This window comes from Oculina patagonica, chromosome 8 (genome assembly GCF_052425735.1).
Source record: "Oculina patagonica isolate OP01 chromosome 8, crgOcupat, whole genome shotgun sequence".
NCBI classification, from domain to species: domain Eukaryota; kingdom Metazoa; phylum Cnidaria; class Anthozoa; order Scleractinia; family Oculinidae; genus Oculina; species Oculina patagonica.
The window spans coordinates 33,411,345-33,435,255 of record NC_135765.1 but is presented as its reverse complement, the minus strand read 5'-3'; the positions used below and the strand labels follow the sequence as shown (position 1 = coordinate 33,435,255).

General features: G+C 38.7%; 4 protein-coding genes across 4 annotated transcripts; 2 read left to right on the top strand and 2 right to left on the bottom strand.

Moving 5' to 3' along the window:
• Positions 1 to 1,592: 1,592 nt before the first annotated feature.
• LOC144664319 (melanopsin-like) lies at positions 1,593 to 2,453 on the bottom strand. The gene has a single exon (XM_078525421.1). The coding sequence runs from the start codon at positions 2,451 to 2,453 to the stop codon at positions 1,593 to 1,595; it is 861 nt and encodes a 286-aa protein (XP_078381547.1).
• A 554-nt stretch (positions 2,454 to 3,007) lies between these two features.
• On the top strand, positions 3,008 to 7,373 carry LOC144662678 (uncharacterized). Its single transcript, XM_078523530.1, has 3 exons — positions 3,008 to 3,141; positions 5,528 to 5,954; positions 6,642 to 7,373. Exons 2-3 carry the CDS (start codon positions 5,543 to 5,545, stop codon positions 7,085 to 7,087), a joined length of 858 nt encoding a protein of 285 aa, XP_078379656.1. The 5' UTR covers positions 3,008 to 3,141; positions 5,528 to 5,542; the 3' UTR covers positions 7,088 to 7,373.
• A 7,145-nt stretch (positions 7,374 to 14,518) lies between these two features.
• LOC144662493 (thialysine N-epsilon-acetyltransferase-like) lies at positions 14,519 to 21,244 on the top strand. Its single transcript, XM_078523305.1, has 5 exons — positions 14,519 to 14,587; positions 14,802 to 14,856; positions 18,601 to 18,795; positions 19,464 to 19,508; positions 20,768 to 21,244. Exons 1-5 carry the CDS (start codon positions 14,519 to 14,521, stop codon positions 20,935 to 20,937), a joined length of 534 nt encoding a protein of 177 aa, XP_078379431.1. The 3' UTR covers positions 20,938 to 21,244.
• Positions 21,245 to 22,428: 1,184 nt separating this feature from the next.
• On the bottom strand, positions 22,429 to 23,403 carry LOC144662478 (uncharacterized). The gene is made up of 2 exons (XM_078523289.1): positions 22,854 to 23,403; positions 22,429 to 22,745 (listed from the first exon to the last, which is right to left on the bottom strand). Exons 1-2 carry the CDS (start codon positions 23,179 to 23,181, stop codon positions 22,666 to 22,668), a joined length of 408 nt encoding a protein of 135 aa, XP_078379415.1. The 5' UTR covers positions 23,182 to 23,403; the 3' UTR covers positions 22,429 to 22,665.
• Between the last annotated feature and the right edge of the window lie 508 nt (positions 23,404 to 23,911).

Sequence of the window (23,911 nt, the reverse complement as noted above, 5' to 3'; positions counted from 1 at the left end):
AACAAAAAGAAAAGAACTAGTCAGTAACCACAGGGAGATGGTAATATATAGTTGAATGATTCAGTGAAGAATTAAATATTAAAGTTAAAAGGACTGAGTCACGGCTTACTAGTAAACTTTTTATTTTATAAAATTTTTCCAAATACTCGCTATGAAACTTATAATGTTTACGAAGAAATTAAATCTATATGGATCTAAATGACAAAACCAGAGCTTTAGTGCGAATCAATATGTCTCCCGGACGTTATAATTTAAAATTACAAGCAAACGAGATTAACTTTGAAAACTGTTCAGCCCAACTGAGTATTTCAAAAGCCCATAACGTAATCCGTTTCAATCATCTTCATCACCTTTGTCCATCCGTACCTTCTTTTGTATTTGCTGTGTTATTGAAATGTTGCTTTACTGTTTTTAGCGGTAATTTCTATATTACACCGAATTTGGTGGCCATTTGCTAAGCCTAAATTTGGCTTAAATCCGTGACACATTTCTTTTAATGAGATACAATTTGCTTACTTCATCAGCTTACGTCATCATTCTTACGTCATCAGCGGTACCGCCACTAACGTTATGTAAGGGTTTTAAATATTTATTTAGCTGTGCAATCTGGGGTTGAAGCGAAATACTTTTCCATTCTTATCCACTATTTCCATCCGATAATTCTCAAGTATTCGTTAGTCTTATCCTTTCTTTTTTTGACTAATATGCTTTATACCTAAAATAAAAATTGAAATCATTAAACATACCATTACGCAGTGCATAAATTTGGCTTACTGTCCGCCCGACACTCGACAAGCAATTAACGGTTCCGAGCATTTTATCAAAAGAATCGTTGTACAATCTTTTTTTTTCTATAAGAATTTATTATTAAGAAAATCAGGGCTGAAATTTGCGAAATTTTAATAAAGAATATTTTAGGAATAAACCGGAGGCTGGGATTTTGAATAGAATACAATTTTGTGTGTTGGCAATTTGAAAATACAATACAATTATATGTTTTTAACTAAACCATGTAAAATTCGTCCTTTTTCTCAACGGCAAAACTAGCCAATAAAATGATAAAAACCAACATTAGCCAAATATTCGTTGCTAATGACAGTTCGATGAACGATACATGTAATACATATGTATGGTATACAGCACAAACGTCATAAGCTACGATATAAGAATATTCACAAGAATATTTCAGCCTAGCATCGGCAGAAAAATAAAAATATTCAGCCTGGGCCGGAAAAACAATATTCTTATAGAAAAAGGAGTTTATCACAAGAATATCGTGAATAAATAAAGGTTTTTCGCTTTAAAACTCTCTGCCCTGAGGTATGGTTAAAGATACGGACCCTTTTGTTTTCAGTTCGATTTATCATGTTTATGGATTGCACGCTTTTCATTGAGCGTATAACATTTTAAGTCATTAAGCCTGAGGGATGAGGGCTGTACTGTAGAATACAGCCAGTTAAACAGTTCTGAGAGATAGAAAATAGAAAAATTCATGATTAACCTGCCATCAGGCGTTATTTTTCTCGCGGCGGAAGGGTCAACTACCGCCGCGAAAGAAACAACGCCTGATCGCAGGTTAATATATGTTTGACTTACTTGGCATTAAATATGGCGTAAATAATGGGGTTGTAGAGCACACTTGTTTTGGGAAGCAGATAGGGAATTGCTCTTAATTCAGGACTCGGTGTGTATCCAAACACCGACAACAGGCCCACAATTGCAAAAGGCGTCCAGCAGATAACGAAAACCACTACTGAAACTATTATCATCTTGGAGACATTTTTGTATTCCCGATATTTTTGTTGCTGAAGAAAGGACATCTGGAACGGCTTGATCTGGGCAAAATACAAATACGTTTTGATGCTGTAGACGAAGCTAATGCCAATTGGTGTTGAAAACGCGACAACCGTTAGGATCACGAAGTAAGCGATGTCTCCGGGAGTTTGCAGCGTGCGCACGGGGGTACATCCAGTGGTACCGGGTTGGAATGTTTCCTGTCTCCAAAACGCAATCATTGGGGATAATATGGCAAAGGCGAGCAACCAGATTCCAAGAATGATTATAATGTCCTTGCGTCTCTTCACGGCGCGTGGGGCTGTTGTTAATTCGTTTGTTGCGTAATATACGATGCCTGTACAAGCCGCAAATGTGGCGAACGTTACAAGCACGGAAGCGCTCGAAATGTAACCGAGAAATATACAAACTGGTTTGCCAGACACATATCTGCGAGATAAGTTCGAGGCGACTGACAACGGGAAGTTGAAAAACACAAACAACACGTTTGCCGCCACCAGGTTGATAATATACGGTGTCAGCCTTTTTCGACGGTTGTCGACTCGTAGAAGAATTTTTAGCGTTAGGATTTGCTCTATTGGAGCAAGCACTAGTAATATCGCAATCAAACCCGCTAAAGCGTCGTGCAACGGCGAAGGAAATTCGCCTTTTTCGTCCATTTTGCCTTTTTGTAAACAGCCACAAATCAAAGTGCATCGACCCTCAACCCTTGACGTAGGTGAGAGGCGAATAATTTCTATATTTTACGTATTATGCTTATGCACTTAGCCTTATATGGCAGCTCACAATAGGAGTGGCTAGCTTTGATCTAGCCGACGCTGTGTGCATGGCAAATTACTTATGACTATCGACTTACTTTTTTATTTATTTATTTATTTTTTTTTTTTTTACTGCGTAATTCCAGTTTTGGATGAGAAATGAAACTTCTCGCAAGCTACTTTAACCTTTAATCATTTTTTTGCGATTTTTCTCTGCAAGACAACAAAAATTTCTCAGTTTGTTCTGTCAAATAATTAGACGAGTCAGGCTGGACGCCGCTTTAATTTAATGCATTTTATTCTATGGATTTTCTTGCCTTCGTTTCTTGCCGTTTTCTTTCAAATTTCGGGTAATTAAAACAGAAACCATTCCAGTGCAGTGACGACTGTAATTAACGCGCAAGTAGCCAATCACAGCACGCGGTAAAGCTGACGCAAGATTCGTTGCTAACAATGAATGATCTTGTCTTCAACAGTCGAAATGAGGGACTTTCTGCTAGTTTTTGCATCGACCGGTCAGCAAGAACGGAGATCTTCTCCTTCCAAGGGCTAAATCCACCCAAATCCCGATAGATATCTTCGACTTTAGGTAAGTTCCAGTCGGATATTTGCGGTAGTATGATTGAAAGCGTTAGATTTCTTAAACAAGTTAGTTTGTTGAAACCCCGGCGAAATTGTGCATGGTTTTGCCCCTCTTCGCGGCTGTTTTCAGCTTTACTGTTTACAAATTTACTGCTGAAAATTTAAATTGGCTACCAATAATTGAATGTTAATTGAGTGAAAATGTAAATTAAATAGTTTTACAAACTTTTGCTTAGATCGAGAGTTCAATCTTCGCTTTCGACCTTGCAGTTGCACGAAAAGAACAGAAAATCGCTAACCTAATGCACGACCAACCCGATAAATTTAATAAGAATTGTAGAATTAAAGCTAATTAACAGATTTCTGTAAGCTTTGAAATGATTGCGGCTGAATGATGGAAGATCATAACTTGAGGCTACTTTTTACCGTTTCAACGTGAAGTATTCCTCACAAATTTGAAAGTCCTTGAATCTTTGATTTACTTCACCGAGTAGCAAATTAAATCAAATTGCCTTGAAAGAGAATCAGCGCTTTAAATATGACTCTCTTTACTGGTTTCAACTTACTAGCTAAACGTAGGTAATTAAATCAGTTTCTTTTATTCAAAACAAACGTTAAAAAAATCACGAAATCAATCGGTTGATGATTTATTCGCCATTCTAAAATGAGCGAGCAATTAGAACGTTGTTAAACGTCAGCTTCAGGTTTTACTGAACCGATGCGTCGCAATCAGTGGAGATTTTTACTTGTGAAACTGTTTGAATCAGTTTTAAACTGACGAATGCTAAAATTTGAGTTGGTAATCTTTCCTTCTTCATTCATACTTATGCAATAACGTACTTGTAAACCGCATTTTTAGATGTGTAGGTTAGTTTCGCGCGTGAACTTTTAGCTTTATAATAATTATTAAACACAATTATGATAAATAACCGACTTGATCGGATACACAACATTTAACAATCGTCTTTAATTTTTAGCAGATTCAGTTTAATCCTTAACTGATCCAAGAAACTGCTAACAGTTAATAAATTGTGTAAACTTGCTAACTCTTTAATTGTTTTGAGAATTATCGTTTTTGATAGACAATAATTAGAGCTTGTTTTCGATTGTTTATTTTAGTGGAAGCTCCCGGTGCCGTCGCCAGCTTCGTGTCAACGAATTTCGCTGAAGCTAGTTTTAGCCTTTAGATTGTAAAATGAAAATATTTTGGCAGATAATCTTTCTGTAGTCGCGATTTATACGGCCATTTGATATTAAATTTTACGTGGATAAGAGAAGCAGGCATTGATTTTACAACTTAACCGGTACTGTCGTGGAATTTTAGGATGTTTGCGCATACAGCTGAAATTAAGCTCAAATTTTTCGTTGTTTTAAACCCGGCACTAACAGTTAGGACCGATCGGATATTTTAAATAAAGACTTTTTTGCCGGCTTTTTTCATCCTGGCGAGAAACTTGTTATTTTTTTTAAAGTAAAATCTATGCGAAGCATTCTTATGAATTATTGTATTTTCGTTTCTTTAATTTTATTTGCTAATAATATAATAAAGTTACCAAGTTTTTTTGTCGAAAAAAATCTACATGCGATTTTCCTCAAATTTATTTCAGACTGCGAGAAGTCCCTCTTTGTTTTTCCCTTTATGGTTCATCTAGCGAGAAAACTGGCGAGCCAAAATACCCGCGCGAGACCTGGCCCGTTTGAGACCCGCGCGAAATACGTCTCGCGATCGTTCCCTTGTGTTCGCGGGTCGCTATTATTTCCCTCAAGTTTTTTACTGTTCCTAGTCTAGATTGATTAACTTTAGCAAAAATCAGACCAAGACAGGCAAAATTTTATTTTTGGTCTTTCCCAAATTTTTGCTCGAAACTGTGAATTTAATCTTCAAGGGCTAAAACATTGGGCGAGCGAGCAGTACAAGAAGAGCTTTTGAGAATCAAATTAAAGTGTATTTATTGACTTATTGTTTAGTTTCCGTATTGGAACTCAATAATAATAACTATATATGTTACAATTTGGTAGCTACAACGTATACACCTAGGTTGTAAGTTTCGTAAGATGAGAAAGCCATTAAAGTGCACTGACCAAGAGCAGAAAATTACAGGCCGACGACTCAGGAAAATTTCAAAGTTAACTCGAAGATTTCCGAAGTAATCCGACGACTTATGATCGATGCGAGTTGGCGTAGTCTGAAAACGCGCGTGAAATTATAATTTTTTATTGTACTTTGTCTGTTGCGGTTTCCTACATAAAAAACTGTGAGCAAAATGACAAATACGTAGTGAAGACTTCATTACTAAATGTATTCTGTGCTTATAAATCAGGAAGGTAGAAGCCATTTTAATTTAAGATAAACCAGTCTAAGTTAATTACTCACATACAGTATTTTGCTGCAGGAAAAATAAATAACAATGGTGGAACCTCAAGATGAAGCTAAACCTAACAATCTCACTCCTGATGTCTTGGAAGCTGCGAGTATTTTGGTCGCCATGAAGCGAGGAATGCGATATTTTCTTTCAGAAGCTCAACAAGCTCGCTATCAACTCTCATTTCTGGATTTCACTTCGCTTAATCCTGGCTCTGGTCAGCTTCACTATTTTTCAGGACATCGCATCCCATTTTCACATCTCTACGATATTTCTCCCATGCCAGCGGCTTATCATTTCCCATTGACGCATGCGCAACCATGCTCGCTTCCACAACCAGTTGCATATTATGGGATGCTGGCGTCCCCGCAGTGTTTTGTGGGACCGCCCAGAGAACAAAGTGCAGCTTGTGTGGCTTCCACTGAGGGGGTGGTGGAGAGTGAGACTATTCAACCAGGTGAGTGTTACGTGAGTATATCTTTCCATGTTACTCTCACTATTGTGTGGATACCATCAGGAATATTGTAGAATGCTGCTTCTAACCCTTCTCCCCCTCTACCTCGGCTTTGCGCCAACTAAGAATTAGGTAACAGAAACTTTCTTCCGGTTATAAGAACCCACTCCACTGTATGGCCAATAAAAACCCGGTCTCTCCAACCCATTTTCTGATTTTGACGATGGAAGTTTAAGCAAAATCTTTACTTAAATATTTCTGTCTTACATTGAGAGTTTTGTTGCCGATATATTTTTCTAGTTAAACTGAGGTCACTTGCCTCCGTTGATTGGAAAATTTCTCTTCAAATCCTCGCTATTAAAGCAAAACAGATTCCCTCTCTCACTAAACAATTCCATTCTGTATACCACAATTTCAGTTACATGCATCTGGGGTTGTGTAAAGCAAAAACAGAGCGCAAAACATTCAGTAAAAATGAGTCTCACTTTAAACCAAAAAACACTCCCTCCAATGAAAATAAACATTCAATTTATGTTATTCTTTGCATTTTAATTCAAGCAATTGATAACATGCGCGCAAATTATTAATAGTGCATGAAGCGCGCGTTAACATACATGAGCGTAGCAAACCATTTGTTTGTATTGTTTGTTTGTTTGTTTGTTTACATTATTCTTTTGGGGTTTATTTCAGTCGCAAAGAAAATGCGTTTGTCTAATGTACCCACAAGCTCGCCAGAACCAACGGTCACCGAGAAGCAAGAATCGAAGAGGAAAAGAAAAAATCTCACCAAGGAACAACTGGAGATACTCGAAGCCGTGTACGCAAAAGAAAAATATCCACACATAGAGGAACGGTTAAAGCTGGAAGAGCCAACCAGGCTCACAGAAGATCGCATTCAAGTTTGGTTCCAAAACAGGCGCGCAAAAGACAGGAAAAAGCTGGAAGCCGAAAAATTACAGCAATATTTGGAAAACAGTCGGATTGACGGATGCGAAGCGAACGGCCTTGATACGAAAAACGCGCTGAGTTACAGTCCAACCTCAACTGCTCAGAGCCCCGCACGAAAACACAGCAGCAGTAGCACCGATGTTAGCGATAATGATAGTTTAAGTTGCAGTGGATCTCCAACACAGTAACTGTCGGACTCATGCCCAGTCTTTACTAAATGTTTTTCGGGTGAGGAGAGATTGGATACGAGTGAAGCGACGCGCGCGGGGAGTTGTGGGGGGAGGGGAATACCGGAAAAAAATCTCCTCTATCCCCAAAAACACATAAATAGCTACTGGGTACGAATCTGAGTAATTGGCTTTTTACAAGAGGGTGGTAAACAATATTTTTTTACAAGCCGTGAAATGAATAATTCAGCATTCGACGTGAAACAAGTGGAATTACTGGTTTTTTTTTTTCTTTCCTTCGTCTTTCTTACGTGAAACATGATCTGCGGAATAGCCCTTTATTACACGTAGACCGTGGTCAAAAAAAATTATCTTAAAAAAATAATCAATTTTCAGTTTTCCGTAAACAAGGATTTTGTGACCGCTACGCATAATTTCTAATAGGATCATACAAATGATGAAAGGAAAAATGTTAATTGCCAACCCTCCCTCGTCGTCCTTTTCCACCCTCTTACAAAGATCCTCTAACTTTAATGAGCCGTTTTAATTGTTTAAATTACTAACTAGGGTACTTATCGTAACTGACAAATTGCTCGACTCTGATTGGTCAAAGATTAAAATCTAATTTTTACTAAAACTTTCGAATCAATACTTTCTCTCGTAAAACCTAGGACAGTTAAGACATTCCCGAGCATATCCGAAAATGTCCTAAAATGACTCGAAGGTCGAAAACAATGTTTGAAATGAGCCCAAAATTAAAGGATTCGAGATTTTACTTTCAAATGATTTTTGATTCTGGTAGCAATTTCAATATTTTTTTTATTGAAAGATATGCGATTGAAAAGAAATATACGGTTGGGTGCTTTTAACTGTGATATTATTCAATAAGTATTAAAATGATTTATCTGTGCAATAACGGAAGATATATATTAAATTTCACTTGCTTTTTCGTATTAATAACAGGTTATTATTGGTTCCTTACACTTCTGTTGCAAAATGAAGCTTGGAGAAAAATCTCTCATATGAAAACCAGTCTTAAACTGTCCAAGTCACATATGCATTTCCATTCCGTAATTATAAATGCAAATTCTGAACTCTTTCGAAACAGAGGCCGAACGAAAAAGCAACTAAAAATATTTTGTTAAATATCATTCGTAGTGTAAATCGTTTGTGCAATACTCCTCACTTGTACTAAGATTATAGAATGGTTCCACGCGTACCTGCGTTATCTACTTTAAATCTTACAAAGAAATCAAAATTATTTTGGTATCAACATCAAGCTGGGACAGAAAAATTTTTTCACGCGCTTTAAAGTAAGCAAAATAGAATGAATTGCACTGAATATCTCTGAGCTAATCCTGAGTTCTCAAAGGTGAAGAGCGAACGAGGACAAGGCCAGGTGAGGTTGGTTCTCGTCCTTGCTCCGAGGGTTTTTCTCAAACGGGTTCTCCGGTTTTCCTCCCTCCACAAAAATCAACACCTCTAAATTCCAATTCGATCGGGAATCCGAGGGCCACAGGTTTGTCAGTCGAAAGACTGTTATGTGCAACCCTCGTAAAACAAAGTTGATTTCCATACCTCTTCCGGGTTCTTCTAGTTGCGCAGGCTAGCTAGAATTTTTTTTTACTCATTTCATACGATACGGAAAAAAATATCCTTAAGCCCAATAATTTCATGCTAAACAAGGCTACAAGCTTATTTGTGCTGTATCTGGTCCTGCCAGAATATTGCTTTAATCATGGTACATGTTCACTCTCAATACAAGTAACTCCACACAATTTTGCTCGCAACATAATACATTGAGGCGAGAAAATCCTCCTTGTCAACTACGTGACGTCACAGCAGCACACTTGGCCACTAGCCAACTCCTCACCCACCAGGGGCTTACCTACCCTCTCCTCCCCCCATGTCAATTTACACGTCTGATTTTCAGACAACAAAAGAAACACCTTTCTACAATAAACTCCTATATACAAGCATACTAACTATGATACAAGTCGAAAATGAAAATATAGTAATTACATAATTACATTGTTCTTTCTATGCTCTATGCTATACACAAAATTTTTCTATGTACACTATTTTTGTATTAACGATTTTATTAAAACAGTAGCTAACTAGATTGCTTTGATGGATTTGTTCCTGTCAATAAGCTACAAAATTCAATACTATCTTACACGAAGATGCCAGTCTTCACGCATAGGCAAAATATACAAACATAAACTGTTACTTGACGTTTTTCTCTGTTGACAAAGTCTCTTTATTTCGCAGCCTGTTGCCATTTCGTCTTCTTTTTTTCTCTGTGTTCTGTTTCGTATTGGCTTTTATTTCATTCCCCCCTAAAAATTTTTTTTAAAAAATTTTTAAAAAAAAAAAAAAAAAAAATTAAAGAAAAAAAAATTTAAACTCGTGGAAATAAAAAAAAAGAAAAATGAGATCTTTAAAGCTAACGGAATTTATTTTTTTGAACCCATGATCTTAGTCTAATGCGTTTCCATCGGAATCTTAAAAGCCATGCGAATAGACCGGGGGGGGGGGGGGGGGGGGAGATAATCGGGATTTCAAGTGACAGGGATGATGAGAGGATTTTGGGGGGTTTGAAATTTTCGATTCCGGGATTTTTTTTTTTTTTGGGGGGGGGGGGGGGGTAGGAAATTTGGAAAGTATTTTTTCATTTAAGTAGGGATGTTTTGGGATCTAAAAAACAATCTGAAGATTCGTGGTAGTGCCTTGGTTGTGTAGTTCTGCGAATAGAGTTTGAACCAGGGATGTTTTTGGCTATGTTGGAAGCCCGAGGGATTTTTTAGGTCTTGTTTTTTGCCCCCATTCGATCATCCCCGTCACTTGAAATCCCGAGTACCCTCTGGGGTGAATTGGAATCCCTTCGGAGCCTGGATTTTTTTTCTTCAGGATTTCTTTTTAACTGATAAGGTAGAAGATCAACAGCGAAGATCTCCTTTTTCTTTCGTTAATGTGTAACATTTTTAAAGATAATAAATGAAGCTAGCTTTTGTTATTAACTTTTTTCAATCAAATTAATTGCATCTACGATGCAATGCAAATTATTACTCCGCATCACGTGACCAGGTGTACCTGCATCCGGAGAACCACGTGACACAGTAAAGTAGCTTGCCCCTTGGTACGAAGGTGTGGCTTCCTCTGCGCATGCTCTACCACTCGCTCTTTGCAATTGGTTAAAATGTCTTGCAGGGCGTCCTTTGCCATCCCAAGACTCACATCTCTTCTCTATCACTGGAGCAAGACTCCGTTTTCTTGAATCTCGGCAACTGGGAAGATCAAAGACTTTGTATTCATAAGAATTCACTGCTGCACCGTCGTACGGTACCGGAGACCAGCGGTTAAACGCTCTGTCGTTGCAGACTTCATGCGGAGGAGTCGGTGGCTGTCCTTTCATTTGCGCTGCGTGAGGGAACTGGAACATACTTGGTCCTTTCAACTCCCGCCAAATAAATTTGTCGCTAATAAAAGCATCTAACTGCTCCCTGCAGGATAGATTTTGTTTTCTTTCTTCCGCTAAATCTTGTCGTAGAGCATTGTTATTCTCCCTGAGTTGAATCACTGTCCGTTGAAGACGCATCATGTGTTGAACCGCCTGCTGCAAAATGGCCGCTTTCGTTTGCTTCTTATCTGTGGGGGGAAGCAGTCGTTTTAAACTTGTGAACCCTGAATTAATGTTCTGCATTCTTCTTCGTTCGATCATGTTTGCATTGAGCCTTCTTTCCTTCTCCGCGTTACGATCGCTGCTGGTCATAGATCTGCAAAGAAATGAAATGAAATAAGGGGCATGGTCATGACAAGTGTACTCACGGAGAAGCCAGATGGTGTACGTGTAATGGGGAGGGGAGAGGGGGGAGAGACAGAGGACCATACAGGAGAACTCAACTATCTAACGAAAATCATTAGAATAACTTACTGCTTTTTTAGAAAATTTGAGATGAGTCATGTTAACTTTCGTTTGCGAGAAGCTTTCATTACACCCTAAAAACAACATAGACAGGTTTGAATTTTACCTGAATCTCAATTTTTAATTCCTTGTAGAGGGGGCTATACACGAAAGACACCATCATCTTAATTTTATCGTAATACAGTGAGTTCTGGCCAATTACAATAATTTTTTCTGTTTGCGACTTAAAATGATTATTACTTTATACAAGTCCTGAAACCCGGAGGAAACTATGCATAACCCATTAAAAATCTATCAATCATTCGATCAGCCAGTAAATAAATCAGTCAATCCAAAAATCACATAATTAAAGCCACCGAAAACATTTGTCCCGAAATTTCTTGGGTGGCTACATCTGGGCAAACTTGAAAGGCACTATTTCCGCAGATAAATTCCCTCATGATCAGTAAAGCCATTCTTTTAGAATGACTTTCACTTTTTGCCTCGCGCTCAGAGTATCATGCGGCAAATTTTGGATCTAGCCAAAAATATCATGAGAACCGATGGAGAAATTTCGGCGAGGATCGATAATTCAACTAGGAAAATTATAAAGCAGATTTTTATATGCATCCATGCATACATGTCGCATGTACATGACTGTTACCAAAATCAATTTAGCTAGGTGAAAAAGAAAAGTAAGCGACAAAATTTCGTGGTCTTAAAGTGACATATATACAAGCGTATATTATCAAAAAACTTGAAAAGCAAAATCGACCGTGTATAAAAGTGTAAAACTTCTTACTCAATCCCGGCTTCTGGTCTTTCTTTGATCGAATATTTCGGCCGATCCAATTAGAACCCGCGCTTATACCAAGGTCATGTATATAGTTGAGCGAACATTTTTATTACTTTACATTTATTTAGATACAAGTTAAATACTAAGTTTCACGATCTCCGCTAAATTTCCCGATTTTTTAACCGAAAAACATTTCATTCCTAGGGATTTGTTGGTTTTAATCTGTTTCTATTGCCTCGACAGCTGAATGCATGTGTATTTTTGCAGTTCAAGGATAAATCTGGTGCGCTCGCTTGCCGGACACTTATATCGGAGCTTGTTAGCAAGAATGTAGCCGTTAGAATGGTTTAATTTAAACTGTGACTGAACTGTCAACGAAATTTTCTGGAGCTGTGCCTGATTACAAATTTGGCACGTTTAAATGTGGGCTAAATGGCCGTTTTGCGCTCAGAGCATTTCGGCAAAGATCAATCATATTAACGCAAACTGAATATCCCAGTTTCATCTTCAAAAGTATAAATAAAAGCTCATTCGTACTAACCTTTTTTCGATTCCTTTGTGTTCTTTAAAGTCCATTTCTTATTCAGTGGCTCAAAATGTTTGCTCAGAGAAAGATCCGTTGCTCGAACTCAAGCTCAGGTGAAACCGGTTGAGAACGGCAAGCGAATGAGCTGAGATACATGCCGATCAGGTATTCCGCGGAAGAAAATATATTATTCGTGCTTCTACCTTCGTTTGCAATGCATAGCATCAAAACAATTTTAAAAAGTTTTACGTACTCTTCCGAAAAAAATGTTCAACAAAAAGAAGTGAACAATAGAACAGGTGTTTGCGTCTGGCGATTGGACGGCGAGCTGTTTTGCCGTCACGTTGCAACATGCATAGCTGTATTTAAAGGGATTTAAAGGCGGTCTTTCCATCACCTGAGTATAGATAATTTAGCGACAATTTATTCACTAGTATTCATAATTTACCTTGGAGAAATATAATAACCTGCAATTTTTCATACTGTTATGTTATAGTCAGAATTTATACCCAGGTGTAAACTTTCAAGAAATAATTTCGCGCCCTGTCAAATAATGCCTTTTTGCTAGCTTGTCGTGGTTTCATTAATTTCAGAACCTCTTTCATGGAACACATAACATTAAACGAAAAAATACAACCCTTTGTAGGCATGGAAACTGAAACATATAGTGGTCAAGATACCTTCAGTTAACGCCGAATTACGTCATTATATACGTACAAAGAATAAGTAGCTTTTGTCCAAGAGAAGCAGAGCGTGGATTGAAAGGCTTTCTTATTTGTGGCAAAAATGTTAAACAAGGCAACCAAGCAAAGAAAATTGGATTGTTTTCATGAGGTTTTAGCGTTAAAAATTTCATTCACGTCTCAATTTTTTTAAGGTAAGTTTCTTGTTTGAATTTAAAATTCAGCAAATTGAACTAATATTTGTTGGTGACTCCTTTCCCCTTTGTGTTATTTTCAACGTTGCATTCCAATTTTTAGTTCAATCAGTCGATTGGTTTTATGCTTGCAAACAGTCGAGGCGCTCGAAAGATACTCCAATCTGGGGTTGAATTACTACAGCTTTATCTTTAAACTTCTGAAAGCAAATTACGAGCCAATGCTACCAACAGTCAGACATTCGGTGGCAAGCGTCGAAAAATGAATTGTTACTTACATTCTTAACTTTTGATAAAAGAGCCCTTTATGACTGTGATACAAATCAATGCGTGCTTAATTAGTTTGACTAAATATCGATTTGTTTTCGAGAAAATCGGTAAAAATCGGCCGTTTTTCTTTAATTTTCGCGTCATGTGAGGAAAAAGCAACTGCAGAATACAGGGCCACTTTGGCACACTTCATTTATATGTGTCGGAAGGCTTTGAAGAATGAGGCATAACACAATAGATGTTACTTAGATTCTCATTTAATGACATGTAAATAAGTGGCCTGGGCAAAAGATTTTGTACTTGTTTCGCGCATTCAAGGTTATGAGGTCTTTAAAACACTAAATGACTGGTAGTCCGAAATTTTTTCAGTTCTTGTAAACCAAACTGAAAGAACTTAGCCTATCCAAACTATATTATGTCAATTAAGAAGTGCTAACTAAAGGATTCAGAAGAGCGCTGTTCTTGGTTTTCACGTGACGTCATCAAAATTCTAAAACCCAGAATCGCAAGAACCCTGAGTTTTTATCCTTCACTGGCTATTAGAAGTCCTTAATATATATCTTGTTGAAGATTTTTAGCTCGATAGCATGCGCCGTCTTTAAGATAGAACATTTTGCTCGTCGTTCCTTTAAGGGTAAAAAAATTGTAGATTGGTACCGTTAAGGGTGTTTAAAACCAATCTCGGTACCAAAAAAAGAAGGGAATTATTCGTTACTCAACAGATATTTGGTAGGGCCGGTGAAAATGAATTTGAGCCACCCCTAAAGTGAGTTTCTGGTACCTCTTGGGGTCTTTTCGCATATTTCCGATGAGCACCCTGACATTCCCCCCCCCCCCCCCCCCCCCCAAGGCTTGATTTAATGTACTCTTCTGAATCGCTTAATAATTAATTGTTGATTATTTTGGATTGACTAAGCTCTTTGGATTTACAAGAATCAAAAATGCAAAATGAAAATTTAATTTTAAAAAACAGAAGCTGCAGTCACGTCGATTCTCGTTATACGGCGTTATCCAGTACGCTTTTTACTAACAACCTAGAGTTTTCTGGCAGTAAAGGAGTCATTTGCGACTGATCGAGGATGGAAACTGACTGGCGAATACGGGAAGCAGTAGCAGAGGATGTCCCAGTTATCCTGAGAATGATAAAAGTAAGTTGCCAGTATGCATTATACCACGTCAGTGCAGGGCAGGTCATCGACAGCAAGAGTGTGATTTGAGTCACACCATTTACGCGCAAAAAAAACATTGCACAGTGGCGGGGGTGATTGGCTCTGTAACTGAGGCTGCCTTCAACATGAGGATATTTTATTCTACACTCAAAGTAAAATTTATTAATTTACTCATTCCATTTTGATTTTGCAGGATTTAGCTTTGTTTATGAAAAAACCTGAATCAAGAGTAAAACTCACTGAAGAAGGTAATACTGCAGTATTAGTATAATTTCAGAGGTGATTATAAGAATTGAAGCATTCTGATTGGTCGAGAAGCTCGGCTTATGAGGCTATAATCACCCCGCGCGAGGTGATTATAGCTTTGAAGGCTTGGTTACTTAGCCACGCCACCTTTAACATCCAGGCAAGTAAAAATGGCCGCTCTTGCTGAATGAAAATTTCTTTGATTTGAAAGAAACCAGTCCAAGTCCTGGATATTTTAAACATTGGGAATTTTTCAAATTAACTACCAAGGCTTTTGGACCGAACATATTTTCAAGAGTTGGTTCTCAAGGAATTAGAAATGATCGTAAACACGGCGGTTTTGGCGATCGATGAGAAACTCAGTCAGATCGATTGAACGAACATTATTTAGTTTTCTTCTCACCGGAGCTACTCATTTTCGAGAGGATTCGCACATTCGCTTAGAAGTCATCAACAATCATACAAAGGTACCGGACATCTATCTTTCTCATAGTGTTTGTTTTGTTCCGTTTTATTGCTTTAACTAAATAAATTCTGATTGCAATCGATGAATTAAACCAGAAGCATTAAACTGGTTTACACTGTATGCAAGCGAACACTTGTGTTTGCTGTTTTCTTGTTTGCTATCGTTATTTTTTTAGTTCTTGATGATCACCTCTAAAAATTTTACTAAAACAATTATTCACCTCAGGCTCAGTGATTATTCAACAATAATCACTTCGCCTTCGGCGAATAATTGTTAATTATTTTTTTCTCAAGCATCTCAGCGGTCCGGAATCCTGAATCCTTGGATCTGATTGGCTAATTGCGCGCGCCGCAGCGGTCCGGTTTTTCTCAACCGGACCCCGGTTACGGACCGCTCCGAGTTTTCCAGCTTTGCAACTTTTCGAGAAGTTTTTGTTACACTAAAAAAAGAAAAATGTAAACACTAACGAGAAAAACTAAAACTGTTATGGCTTCTGACAGCGATAGCTATCATAGCGAAATGAATTCTATTATCCAGATGAGGAAAACATACCTTCAGCCAACACAAATTACGGAAACGCGAGGAACGACAACGAAGAAGATGAAATGCTCACAATCCAAGAGTACATTGAAAAACAGAGACCGGAAAATACGACCAAGAAAACAGGATATGACATAAATGTCTGGAACAGATATTGTTTGTCAATCGGTGAGCGTAGAAATCTGGAAAATATCTCAGCCAACGAACTGAACGTACTGCTGTGCAAATTTTTCATGAACGTGAGAAAAAAAGATGGCGGTGTTTACGAACCCTCTTCCCTGACCTCTTTCCAAAGAAGTATTTAGCGGCAACTAAAGGACAAACATTCATCTTTTAATATCTTCCAAGACATGGAGTTTGCAAAGTCAAGAGAAGTCCTCCTTGCAAAGAAAAGAGAGCTGGTTGAGAAGCACGCCAAGGGAAATCGCCCACAAGCGGCAAGGGCAATCACCGATAGTGAAGAAGATTTGTTGTTTCGTACGAAACAGTTCGGTGACCACGACCCAGAGGTACTGCAGCGAACCGTTTGGTGGGTTTTATCCCTGCATTTTGGCTTCAGAGCTCGAGACGAGTCCCGGAAATTAAGATGGGGAGACATTGTCATTGAAAAAGATCCTGAACGTGATGAAGAAGTTCTGGTGTGGGCAGCTGAGAGAGGTTCAAAAACAAGACATGGCGAAGGTACGCACCAAAGAGCATTTAATCCAACCGCGCGGCCCACAAACAACGAGCGTTGCCCTGTAAAGCTCTACAAGATGTTCGCCGCTCATCGCTCGGAAAAGATGAAACACCCGGACTCTCCGTTCTTTTTGGCCATTAACCACAAGAGGAAGCCAGATTCACAGATATGGTACTGCAACAGTCCTCTCGGTAAGAATGCGATCGGTAAATTCCTCGTAAACGCAGCCAAAGCCGCAGGACTATCCGGAAAAATCAGTAACCACTCAGTAAGAAAAACATGTATATCTCGTTTAATGGATGCAGACCTCCCGGAAAACTACGTAGCCCAACTCAGCGGACACAAAAACCTGAAAAGTTTAGATTCATACAAGGCAGCATCTGAAGGTCATCAGCGACGAATGTCAATGGTGCTGAGCCGGTCCTCCGCCAGTTTCTCTGGTAACTCTGAGATGAAAACAGAAAAGATGTGTCAGTCAGTCCAGCAAGAAGCCTCTTCCTCGAAGACTGAAGGATTTTTCTCAGGAGCCACGATTGGCAAGTTCGAAGGATGTACCTTCAATTTTATGTCCTCTGCAGCGCCGGTGAGTTCAGAAGACAGCACCTCGTGGCCCTCAAGAAAGAAGAAACGCGTCGCGATCATAAGCGATGATTCCGATTCGGATTAAAAATCATTGAGGACAAAGTTTTCCTTTTGAAACGTGTTTAAAAAGTTTACATACATTAGTATTTGAAAAGATTTTCTTAGCTTTGCGAAAACACGGCAAACTTTCGGCAGATTGTAAATGAATAAATTTGTAAGCTTTGACAACTTTCTGTCATGAACAGATCAGGTGATTTTCCCTTTTATGGATTCGGGCGACATTTAGTGACATTTGAGTGACATTTTTAGCATTTGAGAGGCATTTAAAAGCATTTGAGTGGCGTTTTTACACTTCATTGATTTTAACCAGAGTAGGTAACGTTTTGGCTTGTATGACCATAAATAAAGCCATTTATAATTTTTTTTCCTGAATGTGTGCCGTTTTTCCTGATTATCCTTTCTTTGCAATAATTCCTTTTTCTGTCACATAGGTAAAAAAACAACCGCTTATTGCTTATTTCTCATTTTGATACGTTAAATCAGCAGAAATCTTAATCTCCTTGGGTAAACATTCTGCAAACAGAATTCTTTCATGGCCGAGATGTGGAATCCACTCGCGCGCCAAGTTTGAGAACGGCTTTCACCGCTTGCGCACATTTTTTTGAAGAAATAATCAGTAAACCGTAGAAAAAAAAATAAAAATGTTATTTGCCGGCCTAGGTCGGTCCGTATTGGGAAAACTGTACCCTCGGTCTTGAGCACGGCCCTCGGCCTGCGGCCTCGGGCCGAACTCAAGACCTCAGGTACAGTTTTTCCCAATACGGACCTCCCGGCCGGCAAATAACATATATATATTACCTTTCAAAAGCCTAGTAACAGCTAAGTAGCGAGACGTGAACTCTCAGGCAAACTCAGTGTATAAAAAAAGTCCTAAACCCCATAATTCGAGCCGAGAAAAACCTGTCCTCCACACAAGAACAATCTTTGTCTTCATGATTCGTGTCGTTTGTCAATTTCGGTTTACTACCATAAATTATACACGAACATTTTAGCATGAATCATGAATAACGGTCGTAAAAGTTAGCAAATCGAACGAAAGACATTCTGGACGGGAAATTCACGGAACACGGCCTGATTTGAGCTGTTTTCACGTGTCACGCGTTTTTTTTTTGTCAAATCACATGACACGCATAACCCTTTTGCTACCCTGAACCCCCCTTCTCCCCCCCCCCTCCCCGCCCCCGAGATGGGAGAGTTGATATTTAACAGTCAAGTAAATTTTGTAGTCACTAAAAAATTCACTTGACTGTTTTTTAGATATTAAAATATCTCGAATGCCTCTTTTGTGATGGGGATGCTTATAGGGAATAAGAGCACTTATTGAAAAAAAAAAACGATACCCAAGAGGCACTGGCCATTGGGTAGGGGACGCTTGTTGAAAGGAACGTGCTAAATCAAATCTGTTGCGGTATCTTGCAGAAATGCTTAGGGACGGATTTGGAGAGAAGCCGTGGTTTGGATGCCTAATAACAGAGGAGCTATGTTTCACTGACGAAAATAATTGTTTACCAAAGAAAAAGGCAATTGGTTTTGTATCATATTTTTACACCTATTCTACGTGGGATGGGCGGTCCCTACAATTGGAAGACCTTTATGTCGATCCAACTTATAGAGGTACAGTGTAAACAACAGAACCGATTTGTATCAATTTGAAATTAAATTACCTTTTGCTACTTATTTTTGCGGAAACTTAATTTCGCGAAAATGGAACGGGCATATTTCATGGGACTCACATTTTGAGCTTTGGCCAAAAAAATGCATTTAAAGGGGCTAAATGTCACGAAAATTGTCAAAATACTGGTCTGCAATAACAATCAGTAAGTCTCAAAATTGACACAACACTTAAAACAGTTTGGCATGTTCCTCTGTAACAAAGTAGAGCTAGTTAACATAAAGTAGAGCTAGTTTGACGACTGAACCAAGATAATTTTGCAGAAAACTGACCAAAAGGACCAAGAAAAATTTTTGTAGAAAATGACCGAAACGTTGATTAATTGTAACGAACTTTATTGAAGGGTTTAAAGTTCGCGACTTTATTTTTCGCGAGAACCGTTTTTCGCGGGACTTTAATTTCGCAATTTTCTGAAAATCGCGAGAATCGCGAAAATTAAAGTCCCGCGAAAATAAGTAACAATAAGAAGTTGATTTATGTAGTTCTAAATTAAAAGCCTGTATACATGTAGAACTGTAATAATTTACTTTATGCTGAACCTTAATTTTACATATACTGGTATTTGTTTATTTTTGTGTTATCTATTTGATATTGATTTGCTTGTTAACAGGTAAAGGTATTGGCACAGAGATGTTGAAAAGAGTTTGTGTGGTAGGTGGAGATTGTATATAAACATAGCTCTCTCAAGCCTTGAAAAAACATAAACTATGGTCTCTCTTGAAAATGTTGGTTTTATTATGAAAGAAGGCTACAGGATATAGATATATTTCCACATGCCCAGATTTTGGATATAGATATATTTCCACATGCCCAGATTTAATACTGTCACCTATGGGAAACACATATATATGGGACCTATGCTGTGGAATCGAATCTCAACTAACTTTTAAAACTTACCGTCTCTGCAATTTTTCACCGAAAATTAACCATGAATGCGAGAATTGTGTTTTATGTAGCACATGATCTACTTAACTTACTTTAGAATTACTGTTAAAATTATTTGTAAACAATGTAGTTAAATTTCAGTCTCTTTTTATTGTAAATATCAAATTTATGTCTTTTTATTTTTTTTAATTTCTTTAATTCTAATTTCTGGAGAAGTATTGATAGTGAACCAAATAAAATCGCAGAAGGAAATAAAGGCATAGTAGCCAGACATGGAAGCCATTCCATTCCATCCAGGGGCGCTTCATGCTGATATCACTGTGATTTCAGAACTGAATTCACCTTTCATTTTTTTTCTGATTATTTGATGAATTAATAATGCAGTCCCATTATGTTGGAGTTTTTCATCGATTTAACTGGCATAGAGAATACTGTATCTATAAAAACCTATTTGCAGATATATGACCTCCATACTCTCTGATACCCCCCCCCCCAGCCCACTTTTATACCTTCTTACATCACATTCAAGATTTTGGTCGTGAAAAATGATGGATGTTGTGAGATTTGAACTGAATCATCATTGCCTCATTTCATGAATGTCTGTCTTCCGTTATAATGAAAAATTATTCAGGAGGGGGAGGAGAGAGAGAAGAGAAAAGAATAGGGAGAGGTCATGAGGGTCCATGGGAGGCGCGGTGGCCTAATGGTTAGCGCGCTCGATCAGCTCTGAGTCGAACGGCTCGGGTTCGAGACCTGGCCGGAGCACTGCGTTGTGTTCTTGGGCAAGACACTTTACTCTCACAGTGCCTCTCTCCACCCAGGTGTATAAATGGGTACCGGCGAACTTACTGCTGGGGGATAACTCTGCGATGGACTAGCATCCCATCCAGGGGGGAGTAGTAATACTCTCAGTCGCTTAATGCTACGGAAACTGGGATAAGCTCCGGCTGTATGGGCCACTTAGGCTCCGACACAGACTTTACCTTTACCAACAAGGTAAAGTGAATTTTACTTTATAATTTCAGATAGCTGTAGAGCAAAGTTGTGCCAGAGTGGATGGAATTGTTTTAAATTGGCATAAAAGTGCCAGGGACTTGTATGAGAAGCTCGGAGCAGTGTGTCTGGATGAGTGGAAGTTGTATCGCATCACCGGAGAAAATTTACTGGAATTTGCTGGCAAGCAACCAAAAATAGAGTAACAAGCACCAATGTGGCTCACAAACCTCTTTAGTAAAAGGGAAGATTTTCAAACTTGCAACTAGCCTATTAAACAATATACACGGCAAACACTCACGAGCGTACCAAATGTTGTATGTCAGATTGATGTCAGAAGGTGACGTCATGTTACAAATAAATCACTAGCTGGGAAACTCCATCCTGAAAATAGTACTTGCTGCACAGTGTGTATTAAATGGCATGAACTTCTTCTGGGCTTCAAGTTATTATTAAGACTGTATAGAAATTGTGAAATAAAACCAAACATCATGTCAAGGCAGGATGTTATTTGTGTCGCCGGATAGAATCTCTTTTATTGTTTTCACGCACATCTGTTGGTCGATCTGGTGGTGGTTTATCTTGCGACACAACAGCTAATCAGGTTGAAGAGCGTAGCTGTTTGTGAGTACAAAGTATTGGTCTCGCTGAAATCCATCCCCGTTTTGCTTTCACCATCATAGCGAGTAGATCTCTTTGGAAAATCATTGTTTCACCCTCCACTCCCTTAACACCATGTGTCGGATGATCATTGGTATCTACTGAGCTTTGGGACACATTTTTCTTCTCACCTTACACTGTTAACTAGTACACTTTTATTTGATTTCTAATTAAATCCGCCACAGTATAGAAGTCATGGCCAAAAATTGCTAAACCATGATTTATTTGTTGTATCCCATATCATCTTCAGCAAACTAGTTCGACCCCCCGCGGAGCTCGCGTGTTGTATTAAGTACATCAAATTGGAATAAATATTACTTTGGATGCTGTAGTCATGTGTGTCATTATGTGTACATGAAGAGCTTTGAATTAGTTACCAGGCCAGCAATATTCTACTTTCTACTGGTCCATGGATTAAACAACTCCTGACCCATAGTACCCGATGTCGAGAAATGTTTCATTATTTCCATCCCCCTCTCAGGCCTCTCTTTTTTTCCGTATGCCGTAGACTTCCCGCCCCCTGATCCCTTCAGTTCTCCTCCTCCATTTGTAAACAGCTCGGCCTCCAGAAGAAATCTTCTTAAAAAGACGTTTGCGATTTTATGGCCCGGGCAAACGGGCTGAAAAACTTCATGTGATCGCATTCAAATGTCGGTCCGGGATAAAAAGTTAACTTACGGATGTGCAGTGCTGGTTTTCAATTTTGAATTTTAATTTTCTGTAGCTTTATCTTTTATTAAAAGCAAGTTACAAACCAATGTTACGAACGGTCAGAAATTCGGCGGCAGTTCGATTTATCTTTTACTTCTTATAAATCAAAAGAACTTAGCCAATCCAAACTATGATATTGGCTGATATTGAGTGACTCTGAAGAACGCTATAGATAGGAAAATGTATGTCTCGATATGTCGCAGAATTTTCCAAGGTCACGGCTCATGGCTTCGTATTCTATCAAACCAAGGGTTGGATATGATATCTATAGCACTCTTGAAGTTTTCTGTTACCAGTGACAAGAGCACAATGAGCAGTTTCTTACCATCAATTAAGCAAGAGACTTAATTTATTTATACACGAGAAAGATTTCTGCACAGCCCCAAACTTTTGTGGTTAAAATTAAACATGCAAATTTTTCCACATAATTCTTCACAGGCGAACGGTATCGAAACCGTAGTTGTAAATAGAATGAGAGTTGTATGCATAATTAAGTATGTTAGTATGGTGTTAATATGCGGAAACTCCTGTCGATTACTTTAGTTTATAATCTTTAATACATGTCAATTGCCTTCGTTTTCATCCCACTTGTAAGACAGTGCCTCTCGCCGTTTTCTTCTCACTTTGTCTTCCAGGCTCTCGTCTATGAAACGAAAAAATTAACTTAATGTTAGCGCTGTGTTTTATGGAGCTAAGCGGTGCAAATTTTACAAGAACGTCATGAAAAAGAGAGAAACGGTCAGAAACGAACCATCCGACGGTGGCTCATGCTGATCATTGGGAAAGCCTGTTGGTGGTGTGAGGGTACAAGCCCAGGCCAAAGCAGCTAATTTAAGACGTTTCTCGTGGCTTATCCTGTTCGTTGCTGGCTCCGTAAGCTGTTGTTGTATTTTGCGTTCGTTTTCACTCCAATTGTTAAGTTTTTCCGTTCTTTCTTGAATTTGCCGTCGTCTTCTCACTTTTTCTTCCACACTCGCGGTGCCGCGAGATCGCCGTGAAAAAGAACGAAACGAACCGTCAGCCGACTTTGATGTGAGGGGAGGTTTCTCGAGGCTTTTCCCGTCCGTTGCTGACTCCATCAGTAGTACAGGTCCAGTGGGCTTTAGTCTACTTGTAGTCCGTCTTTTTTCTCAATATCCGACGAGCGTTTTTATATCCCCAGGAATGCGAACGCAGAATGGTGGTACCGACTGAAATTCGAGAGAAAAATAGACTGCGAGTGCAAGTTAGCTTACAGTCTGGCTTTGATATTTTCTATTTTCTCTCCCAAACCAGGAGCCCATGACTCCTGCCCAAACAAATTGGTTATTTTGACCCACAATCCCTTGAGTTTGGTTTCGCTTTGTAGGCGATGACGTCATCATGATGTTATTGCCTTATCGTGAACTGAATCGAAGAGCACTGGGGAGTCCACTAGGGAAGTACCGTATTTTCTCAATTAAACGCCCCGGAGTTTATTTCAAACTTGGCTTGGTGAACTCGGCGTTTATTTAAAGCCGGCGTTTAATCGGAGCCCGGCGTTTATTAACGGACTGCAATTTTCTGCCAATTTTTCTGATTGATTTATTGTTACCGATCTTCGAGACCAAGGGGCAGTTTGTTAAGGCGGGACGATTTTTCTCTTCGTTCTGCCCCGAAAAACTGTCCCTGGGTATCCAAAGGCGATTATTTCCCAAAGATGCATTATTACGGATTGAATAGTTTATGTTGCAATCAAGATTTGTAACAAACAGAATATATTTACTTGTTAGTTTGACCTTAAATAAACGCCGGGACCTCGAACAAACGCCCCGGCGTTTATTTAAAAAA

What these genes read in the sequence shown, in the direction of transcription:
- LOC144664319 (XM_078525421.1), bottom strand. Translation starts at nt 2,453, where the DNA reads ATGGACGAAAAAGGCGAATTTCCTTCGCCGTTGCACGACGCTTTAGCG.
- LOC144662678 (XM_078523530.1), top strand. Translation starts at nt 5,543, where the DNA reads ATGGTGGAACCTCAAGATGAAGCTAAACCTAACAATCTCACTCCTGAT. An exon ending in GAGTGAGACTATTCAACCAG is followed by an intron (nt 5,955 to 6,641) that starts GTGAGTGTTACG and finishes GGTTTATTTCAG; the next exon opens with TCGCAAAGAAAATGCGTTTG.
- LOC144662493 (XM_078523305.1), top strand. Translation starts at nt 14,519, where the DNA reads ATGGAAACTGACTGGCGAATACGGGAAGCAGTAGCAGAGGATGTCCCA. An exon ending in TGTCGATCCAACTTATAGAG is followed by an intron (nt 18,796 to 19,463) that starts GTACAGTGTAAA and finishes GCTTGTTAACAG; the next exon opens with GTAAAGGTATTGGCACAGAG. An exon ending in GAAAAGAGTTTGTGTGGTAG is followed by an intron (nt 19,509 to 20,767) that starts GTGGAGATTGTA and finishes AATTTCAGATAG; the next exon opens with CTGTAGAGCAAAGTTGTGCC.
- LOC144662478 (XM_078523289.1), bottom strand. Translation starts at nt 23,181, where the DNA reads ATGGAGTCAGCAACGGACGGGAAAAGCCTCGAGAAACCTCCCCTCACA. An exon ending in GCATGAGCCACCGTCGGATG is followed by an intron (nt 22,746 to 22,853) that starts GTTCGTTTCTGA and finishes TTCGTTTCATAG; the next exon opens with ACGAGAGCCTGGAAGACAAA.